Source organism: Octopus bimaculoides, chromosome 4 (genome assembly GCF_001194135.2).
Source record: "Octopus bimaculoides isolate UCB-OBI-ISO-001 chromosome 4, ASM119413v2, whole genome shotgun sequence".
NCBI lineage: Eukaryota > Metazoa > Mollusca > Cephalopoda > Octopoda > Octopodidae > Octopus > Octopus bimaculoides.
The window spans coordinates 83,939,762-83,951,010 of NC_068984.1; the positions used below are offsets into that span (position 1 = coordinate 83,939,762).

At 35.5% G+C, this 11,249-nt stretch overlaps 1 protein-coding gene across 8 annotated transcripts in view; it reads right to left on the minus strand.

Annotated features, from left to right (window-relative positions):
- The window catches only part of LOC106870734 (transcription factor RFX3), a 75,442-nt gene that overhangs the window by 36,374 nt on the left and 27,819 nt on the right, over positions 1 to 11,249 (minus strand). For all 8 annotated transcript variants that reach the window (XM_014916910.2, XM_014916916.2, XM_014916914.2 and 5 more), the window contains 2 exons: positions 8,718 to 8,790; positions 2,546 to 2,837 (listed from right to left, as the gene is read on the minus strand). In XM_014916910.2, coding sequence (XP_014772396.1) covers positions 2,546 to 2,837; positions 8,718 to 8,790 — 365 coding nt within the window. The remainder of the gene's footprint in view (positions 1 to 2,545; positions 2,838 to 8,717; positions 8,791 to 11,249) is intronic.

The window sequence follows — 11,249 nt, forward strand, 5'->3', positions numbered from 1 at the left end:
TATATATATACATATATGTACACATACACACACAATATACCAACTATAGTCAGTAAGAAAGTAATAAAAACATTACAATTCTAAGTTCAAACCAACCCTGTCAATGACAGTGGCAGTATTATCTACAGATACCTGACATTCAGAAATTCCCTGCTCACTCTACATATTCCACAACAAACTTGTAAACCACAAGGCTATCCAGATATGAGGTAACAGCAATCCATGCAAATATTCAAAAATCATCCTGTATTATCATACAGAGAGATGCTAAAAATACTGAATGACAGTGAGAAGGAAAGCAGAAAGAGTAACAGGCAGAATTTTAATTTGAGAAGTTCTAGTTTCCAGCCATTTGGCCGTGGCCATGCCAAGGTACCAAACTAAAAAAAAAAAGTCAGTAGCAAAATTACAAGTCAGGTATTTAAAAATATATAGTCAGAGAAGGAAGGGAAATACACATGACCTTTGTTAGATTATAAGGTTGATGTGGAGGTTGAACTTAGGTGTGCTGATGTCTGTAGGAAAAAAAACCTGAGCAAGGACTGAGTTACAGTGGACTACAGTTTGGGAAAGGAATAATTGGGAAAAGTGTCAAGTAGCTTCTATAGATCAGGTGGCTTTTCAGTGAAGGTGGTAGACAGTCTGCTAGTTCAGAGAAGCAAAAAAAGCCATTACAGCAGCCTCAGTCAGCTAGATGGCCTCTTACTGATCTTTGTGTGTGTAGCAGCAGTGCTGTTCAGATATATAAATAATACTTTAATGTGAGTTGCACTTGTGCTTTGTAGACTATCAGTAACTGATTAGGAGATTAAGATTTAAGTATTTTGGGGTATTGATAAGAAAGTCTAGTCTTAAGGCTGATTCAGTTGATTACACTCCTCATTCAAAATGTTCAGCCTTGTATCAATAACTAACACAATTGATCTCAGTAGAATTTAAGTGCAAGACAAAATACTGCAAGGTTTTTAATTCAGTATTCTACAATTTCTATACAGAAGTTGATAAAATAAACTACACTCTAACCACAACAAAAACTGGTATTCATACACAGTCAAAAGAAATTATTACTAATATTATTATATTAGCACTGTAATAGAAATAATTGTCTGATAGATATTTGTGACAAGCAACAGAATGGTGAATGTTGTTATATCCACAGTGTGGTAGGATTTGTGACAGCACTAGAATGGTGTGTGTGTATGTGTGTCATTTGCACACACCCATCACCAGTGATGAGTGTGTAAATGAGTTAGACTGATGAGTGTTGTGATTTGTGAATGCAGTATTCTTTTTAGACATATGTGAGAAGCACAGTCCCAACTGTTTTACATAATATAATTAAGCTCAACTAGAACAACTTTTTAAACATCTGGAAGTGTTAAGACAATGAAAATAAACAGAAATGCATTAGAAAATAGTGATCTATATTAGAAGACAAACATTTCAAAGTTAGTGCATTTCAGTGCATCTGTTAGTTTGCCTAGTAAACTATTTCAGCAAGCCCTGGTAGATAGTGGTTAATAAGAACAAAACAATAAATTAATAAAGAAATTCACAAATTGTTGAAAGATAAAAATCATGTAAGACTCAAGAACAAACAAGGCTTTAAAATTTCAAGACAATTTACTATTCTACATTAATAAGATGCTAGATGAAGCAAAATATTTTTGTCGAAACCTAACACAACCTACCTGAATGATTTTATGTCAGTACTAGCAGAGTCATAAGCAGGTTGTGTGATACTAAACTCTTTAAGGGTATCTTTGTAACTTTGTTGCAAATATCAATCTGATTTATCTTTCTTATTAGGTTGATTTTCTGGAGGAAAGCACAATTCAATTACTATTTTTATGCTCAAATGCTTTACGCCTTAAGAAATTACACAAATCAATAACTAGATAAGCTGTCAGACTCCTAGTTATTGGGTCCCGTGTATGTCTCCTGTTGAAAACAATGTATTATTTCCCTAATCTTGAATTCAAATTTACACCAAATTGCTGCCACCACCACCAGTAACATTTGACTTACAATACCTGATAAGCAGTACAATGAGACAATGGTGGAATGTATCTATGATATTGGTAGGTCAAAATAGTCATGAAAATAGTTGATTATGATAGTCAACACATATGAAATGACAAGAATTAAGAAGATATTATGCTGAGATGACAAATTGTAGTTGTCCAGCTTATTATTGCACACAAAAAATAAACATTAAAATGATTTATGATGATTGGAATCAGTTTTGTTGCAAGGCTTAGGTTTAAGCTTATGAAGAATCAATATCCAATGGGAGGACACCAATGATATGTTTGAGGTCTCGATGGGTCTCAGACTTGACACACATACTGAAAATTTCTACCAAGGATCTCAAAGCAAATCAAACCTATTGCTTCAAAAATTCATGCATAAAATCGAAATCTTTAAAGACTATTCCATATAGGCCAACTTGGAAAGGTGGATAAATTTCAAAATGTTCAAACAATGGTACTGAGAGGGAAAATTTACGACCACATATGTAAGACAAAATTTATTATTAACTTACTGGCAACTATATAAGAATGCCCTGTGTGTGCAGGTTGAAGAATGGTGGTAGTGGCTTGTGACACTTGAACTTTTTGAATTGGTCCAGCATTCACAGCACTAGTCTGAGGTTGTTGTGTCAGCTGTTGAACAGGCGCTTGTTGTTGTGGAGCTTGTACTTGGTTTGGTTGAGGCTGCTGCTGTTGCTGTTGCTGTTGTTGTTGTTGTTGCTGCTGCTGCTGAAGTTGTTGTTGCTGTTGTTGCTGCTGCTGAACAACTTGTGCCTGAGTGACCACAGGTGACTTTGCAGTATTCTTTGTTTAAAAAGATTTAAAAAAAATGTTGATGTAAGTTATAGGCAACATTAAAACATTATCAGAGCCATATCATATTTTTATGTTAGTGAAAGACACTTCTAATCAGGAAGAGCAAATGGTACAAGAGTAGTTAGTTGATCACTGGTGACATAGAAATTTAAATTAGCAAATTATGACATAAGTTTCGATTTAATTCTCTCAATATGTGAGGAGTTGAAAGTGAAAATGAAGAATTTAGAAGGATTTGAATTCAACCATAGCCTAGCAAACAATTTGAAAATCAAGAGATAAACAGCATTAGGCAATAACTATTCCATCAATTTTGAATATATTGTCAAAGATATTAGGAGTCACACATAGCTTTATGATTTTGGACCGCTGTCATACACAGGAGGGCATGGATGAGAAAAACACCAACCGCTTTGCTTGCAACACCAAGGCCAAGATTAAAGAGGTGTTTGCAGATCTTCCTAGGGACACAGTGAGGAATGTATGTGCCAAATTTAAGAGCATTCTTGAGGTTGTTGTGGAAGCTGAGAGCAGCTACTATGGGTAAACTGTTATCTTCCAGCCATAATCTAGTTGATATTTTTTGATTTTTCTAAATAATTTTATTTCTGGATGGGATGATGTATCTCTTTACCTTTTCAGCAAACTGAAATTTAGCCCAAACATCCTGCATACACATGCACACATACTGCTGCCACTGTCACCACCTCTATCATTTTTTTAATATCCACATCTCATGCTGCCATGACAGAATTCAATGGATTGCATTGTGCTCCAATGTCTGCTTCAGAAACCTGTTGCCTATGTGCATGTTTACATTGTTGTTTATGTTATGTCTTGTAACCTAGCAGTTTGACAAATAGAAATCAATAAAATAAGTAACAGACTGAAATAAATATTGGGATTAATATGATTGATTAAGCCCTTGGATGGCACTACTATTGTATGGTAGCAGTCCAAAATCATACAGCTATGTTTGACTCCTTATGTCATTGACAATATATTCAACACTGATGGATGCTCTTCCTAATGCCAACAACTTCATAGAGTGTATAGGGCTAGTGAGGGCACCATGCAAGTTGTAAGACTAAGATTACCTTTTATTTAGTTGAGCTAAGCTAAGAGAGAGGGGGGAGAGAGAAAGATGCTATGAAATGAAGGGTTAAAATATGAGAGAAGGGGTCAAAACTGAACAAGTTTCTTGTTGTAGGGGAGCTACATCTCACGTTACAGAAGAAAGGATAGGATCAACTGGAGTGGAGCTGATATACATATGTGTGTGTGTGTGTGTGTGTGTGTGTGTATGCATGTGTATAGTGGTGTAAAATAATGTGCAGTTAGTTGTCTCTTTATATCAAAAGATAACTTATCCATGATGATAAGCAGAGATAGTAAATTAATTTCCATTGAATAAAGAGCCTTTAAAGCTGTCCTAAAAAGTCAATGACCAAAATCAATGAAAGTGTACATATATCATCATCATTTTTACAACACCTTCTTTTGTTCTGACAACTGAATGTTCTTGTCACCACACAATGTACTATTTCTCTTATTCCTTCAGACAATGAAGGACTAGGGGAAATATATCAACATTGTCTTATGTCTGCTTTTTATGCTGGCTTGGACTGAATGGGTCAATATTGTCAGAGTCAGTATATATTCAGAGATACTGTTCACCAAGACTGTACTTCTGAATATGGACCACATCTCATGCGTTTTATTTTTGGCTTTCGCCTCTATACCTAAATCCTCTTTTTAGCACCAACCACTTTGCAGAGTGTAGTGGGTGTAATTTTTATGGTACCAGTAGTAGACAGGTTGCCATGTCCTTGACAAGACTAAAAGATCCTCTCAACCTTACATTTTACAGAGTATACTGGGTGCATTTTCATATGGCACCAGCGCTAGAGAGCCTCAAAGATTAGTGCTCTCAACCCCACACCTCTACTCACTTACTAACTAACCACTTAATAGAGTAAGAGGCATAGGTAATATAAGCATGACTCATAGAAATGAGTAATAAGAACAATGTGTTACACAAGGGGGTACCCAAAAGAAACCGGAATTTTGCAACATTATTTTATTCACTTAGTTTTACATGCTTACACATTTATTGTCTTCAAAGTATTCTCCATTTGAAGCAATGCATCAGTTCAGATGCATTTTCCACTGTTCGAAGCAGTACTAAAACTCTTGTGAAGTGATGCCTTTTAATGCCTCCATCATTTTTATCTTCACCTCTTTCGCATCTGCAAATTCCGTAGCACCAGCTTTCATCACCAGTGATGACCTTCGAAATAAGGTCAGGATCAACTTCCAACTGTTCCTTCAGTTCATGACAGGCATTCAGTCATGACTACTTTTGATCTTCTATGAGCAAGTGAGGCACAAATCTTGCTGCAACTCTTTTCATTCACAATTCCTCACTCAGAATTCATTGGCAGGAGCTCCAGGACACACCAGTGATATCAACAAGTTTGTTAATTGTTCAGTGACGGTCCTCCAAGATCAGTTTATGAATTTTCATGCTTTCATTTGTCCAGGTGGTCGATGATTGCCCTGAATGAAATTGGTCTTCAAGCTGCAAGTGACTATTCCTAAAGCATGGAAACCACGCAGCATCCTTGTAAGCTGTTTGAAACATGACCACTATTTTCCCCAGCAGAAAACAGAATTTCATGGAAGCACACTGTTCTTTCATTTCAGCCATTGCAAAAATTGATAAACAGGGAAGAAGCACAGTAAAACAAAGATGTACCATGTGGCAGTACGAATTCAGATGACGCCGCCAGTTGGCAGACTGATGCCTGAGGGTTGCATTGAGTGGCTTCTAGCAGCAGAAGCCTGAACTACAAAGGGTTGTCCCACAGAGAAAGTTTCCAATTACTTTTGGGTACCCCCTTGCGGAGAGGTGAATGTCTGAGATATGTACATACATTCAAGACAAATGTGACCAAAAGAAAAGAGCTGTGATAGAAGGCAACATGGCCCAGGAGACAGAGTGATGAAAAAGGAAGAGCTAGAATGTGTGAAAGAAAGAGAATAACAGTATGATGAGAGTGAGTGAAGAAGGAGATGATGGCAGCCCAGGAGGGAGGATGTAGGCAGTATGCTGGACACAATAGGTCCAGTATAGTCACTTAACAGAGACCCCTAGATGGGCAGGAGAAGTCAAGTGGTGAGGTTGGTGGAAGGGGAATAGGAAGTAGAGGGGTCCTCTACTAATGAATGGGGAATGACAGAGAATTGAGTGATAGAGATAAGAGTGACAGAAAATGAGAGGGTATCACATCACAGATGAGGCAGCAATAGTAGACTTGGTTGCAATATCCACACACCCATACTCCCAAGAATAAACATGCATGTGTATGATGATCATCATTTAACCCTTTCATTACCATATTTTTGTTGAAATACACTGCCTTTTTTTTCAATTAATTTTGAAAATAATAATAATAAAAAAATTATTAAAATAACTCTGACATTATTCAGCTGGGGTTTGGAACATAAATTAACATGAAATTTTAATGTAGGTTACTTTAAAATGGGAAGTTTGTATCATAGGACCAAGGGCGGTTTCAGGTGGGTTGGTATCTAAAGGGTTAATGGCTATTTTCTATACTGGCATGGGCTGAACAGTTTGACAGGAACTGATGAGCCAGAGGACTGTTGAGCTCCAGTCTGTTTTGACATGATTTCTACAGCTAGATGCGCTTCCTATTGCCAACCACTTTACAGAACGTAGTACTGATTGTTATTTTTATGGCACCAGCACTAGTGAGGTCAACAAGCAACTTACAAGAAAAAATCTCTCAACTGAATGGGGTTTAGTATTGAAGGATGTAAATGTACGAGAGACAGGAACAGGTGTCTTGCTGAAGAAGACACACATAGATTCCCCAGTGAGAGTGTGTTTGTGTGTGTGTGAGAGAGGGAGGGAGAGAGAGAGAGAGAGAGAGAGAGAGAGAGAGAGAAAGGATAGAAGAACAGAAAGGGTGGCTAGCTAAGTTTGTGAGAGTATGACAGATGATTAGAGATGGAGATTGAGGTGGATGCATGGTTGGTGGTGAATATCATTTTGGGGGAAGTGAAAGAATATGTATATATATATATATATATAAATAAAAAGAAGGAAATGAATCTCCTATACAGAACAAAAGTTAGCACTCGTTAAATAGAGCTAAATAGAGTTATATATATATAATCATCATTTTACTACACATGCATGGGTCAGATGGAATTCACTGAAGTAATTTTTCTGTGGCTATATGCCCTTTCTGTTGCCAACCATCACTTTTTCCTATGTATGTTTCTCAAGGAAAGATTGCAAATAAATAACAGCACTTGTAATGATAGTCATACTTGTTTACAATTATCATGTGATATCAAGACAAAGAGATGTGTGTGTGCATGCACACACATACACTCTCCTAAGTTTTTGGTTGGCCTGATGCTATAGTTGAAGACACTGGCTTAAGGTGCTGCACAGTGGAACTTAGCTTCAAACCACATGGTTGGGAAGCAAGCCTCTCAACCACACAGCCATACCTGTTCTTATGCATATAAATACATATATGTAAAATAAATTCAGTCTACAATGCTTTTTGACTTCTGATTCACCATGCTTGCACATTTGGAAGGTCTTTAACACTGTGAATTACCATTCAACACAATCCCGTTATCTTTTTCATCTCCTTCCAAAAGTTCTATTTAATTTGAGTACACATCACTTTTAATACAGCTACAATCTTCTATGTGCATCACATGCCCATTTCAGCATAGCCTCCTCTCTCACACACTACATCTGATTCCTCTTATATTCAGTTTTTCTCTCAGCTCATTAAGTTTCTGCTGTTTGTGCACACTAACATTACACCCAACAAAGCATGCTTGCTTCATTTCTTTCTAGTTTTTGCAAATCCTCAACATCCACAATGCACATCTTGCCACCATGCAGTACTACACTTTATAAATGTACATTAATCTGCCCTTCACTCTGAGGAGAAAGTCTTTGTTAAGAGGATTAATAGCTTCTCAAACTCTTTCCAATTCATTTTAACTCTGACTACTATACTTTGAGAACATCCACTCACACTAACTAGATCACCTTAGGTAGCACAAGTTTTCAACTTCTTTTACTTCTTATACATGTATAATGTATATACATATAATGTTCATTATCTTCACATTTATCTGTCTGTGTTTTATCCTTTATATATTTTCATTACTTTGTATTACTGCCACTTTATTTACATACTTGGATAAACCCGTGCTTCTGTATATTACAAACATCAGTGCATTGTTTCAATTGATTTACATATCATATATATGTATGTACATATAAAGTTCATATTAGTACATAGGTTTGCATAAGTCTATAAGTTTATATATGTTTACAATAATGTAACATTCAGGTATGGTTTCTTACATTGAGACAAGGCCCCAAATTTCAGGAATGGACATAGCAGATTGGACAATTAACCTCTGTATGACATTGATACTTATTTTATTGACTGAAAGTAGGGAAGAAATCTGCTCCAGTGGGATTTAAACTCAGAATGGGAAGGGGTGAAACTAAAAACAAGGCATTGCATCTGACTAATCTACTATTGCAACCTTTCACCACTGTGACATAATCATTGCCACCACCCAAAATAAATGATAAGTTATGACAAATAATAGTCTAAGCAGAAATTAAACCAAGGCACATTTGGAATAATCAGAGTTGAATTGAGAAAGATGAAATTGAGAGTGAGAAAAAGAAAAGCAAGATAAGCTGAATAAAGTCAATATAAAAATAAATAATGTGAACATCATTAGATACTTAGGTTAGTACATAATCTGAAACTGAACTCAATCCATACCTACCTGTGGCACATTCGCAGGATTCATTGCCTGAAGGTCATTCACGAAAGTTTGTGTAGCCATTGGACATTCAGTCCTAAAGAAGGGAAAGTAAATATAAATAATAAATCACTTAGTTGTTAATTATATTTCAGGTTCCACAAAGGTCGGTCAGTTGGAGCAAAGGAAACCAAAGAAAACAACAAAGTTCTGAATAAAGATTGTATATAGATCATGAATAACCCATTCTCTTATGATATTCCATTAGCATTAAGACCTCAGTCAGCCACTCTAAGTAATTATAATGAGAAAAATAAACTTTTGTTCAACCTTTATTTAAATTTCCAACCAACTTGATTTTAAGTCTTTCTTGAGTTTAGTTTTCACCAGGTTACCTTTCCTATATTAGCTTAGGTGGGGGTGTCCTTTGATGGAACAAATGTTTTTGCCACAAAATCAGACATGTAAGACAAGCAAAGCAAAATTATGAACACTGTTCAGGGATACAATATAATGGTCGCACTTAGTATCATCAGAACTCTTGACTATGTAGTTGGTGTTCCAGCCATCATTATGCCATATCTTTTAAATGATTTTTCTTTCTTTGTAATATTTGTTGAGACACACTTTTAGCAATGACTCTAAGCTGTTGTTTAGTTCTAGGTCAAGACCAATTGGGCTGACCTATGATCAAAGGCATTCCAGCTGTGATCAATCCCTCTTGAGGGATGGATGGGAGTGAACTAGTTTACATTATCTGATGTGCGTCTTTTCTTTTGACTGCGATTTCTAGCAAATCAAGTGAGCACATACAGCTTCTTTGTTGGCTTGACTCCAACATGTAAAGATATAAAAAAAGCAACTGTGATGGCATGGTATTTTAAGAAGAAGAAAAGGAAAAAAAAAACATGAGGGAAAGAGCCAAAGGACAGTTCATTAATTAGGTACTTCGGTGCATTAGAATCTTCTCAGTAGACTGAATCAGAGACTAGATTTTAATTTTCAGTAAGAATTGTTTTGCTTTATCATTTTGCCAGGCATTTGATGTGCTTACATCATTGACAATTTTCTCTTCATTTTACACAAAACTAGGGTACCTGTGTTCTTCTCCACTCATATAGCCGACTGTTAATACTGAGACATTTCTGATTACAGCCACGACAACACCCATTCTGCTACTACATACTGAAGTAAAATTGTCATTTTATATATTTATGGTAACTATATGAATGGACCTTTTCTTTTTTAAGATGGCAGGGCATGATCTAAAGATCTGTTTGCTATTTCTTGTAAGCCAAGTGATGATCTAAAAGTTCCTTTGGTGGCTTAAATGGCATATGTGAATGTGTGTGAGTGTGTATACACACACTGGTTTAAATAAAAAGGAGAAAAAGTATTCAATACCACAGTAGAGTAGAGTAGTTTATTGAGATTGGTCCAGCAGCCTGTTACTCAGCTCTGGAGTTTCTCCGATATATAGCCAGTTCTCTAGACAAGTTGTTTAACCCCAGGTTAGCCACTGATCTATTTATTAATAAATATATCTGCATATGTGTGTGAGTGGTTTAAATATATATATATATATATCTGAGGTTGTTGCTGGCAGTGAAGAAGTCCAGCTTCTCCAATTTATTCCACATGTACCTGAAGAGCATAAAACAGTACATTATATACATATACTCATATACACAAGCCCACACTGACATAAATACAGCAATTAACATTTCTTTCTGTATGCATACACATTTGCTCAGCATTTCCATGAAAAGATTCAAAATGTCAAATTTTTTCACTTCTTATAGTCTATAGCAATGACAGATAGTGGTAAACCCTATCTTCTCTTTGATTCCAGAGAAGAACCAACCTGAAGAAGCACCAGAAGCTACTTCTTTAATGATTTGAAGTTCTGCACCTGTCAGCTGAATATTTTGAGTATTTTTGCACTAAAAGTTCCATTACATAATCCTTGTAAAAAGAACTCAAATTTACTGTGATATACTTTCACAGTTGTGTTAGAGTACATAACGAAAAAAAAAAATCAATATTTTCATTAACCTGAGTGGTTTCTGAGTTACCCAGTAAGTATTATTGAGTAGAAATCTATAATTACACAATACTAGACTTTTCTTTACTTGAGTAGGAAATCATTTGTTCATATAAAAGAACAACCTTTTCTAAGAAACACTGTTATTTAATAACATAAGGAAGATAATAAAACTCTTATTTGCCCAACACTATACAAATATCCTTGAACAAGGGCAATAAATAAATAACGTTTAAAAAGGAAGTTTTACAAATATTTAATTATTTCAGTTTGTATGAATACATGTTAGTATGCTTACAAACACACATTCATCAGGTTTGGTGAAGATGGCCACCACAGAAACATCTAGTCCACTGTTGATTTTTTAAAATAGAAAAAAAAAAACGTAGTTAATATTAAGATGCATATTTATATTACAAATTATATATACATATATATGCTAAATTTAATGTTACCAGTGAATATTGCATCTCATTAAAGTTCATAAAATAAGTCAACAACAAAAAATACAA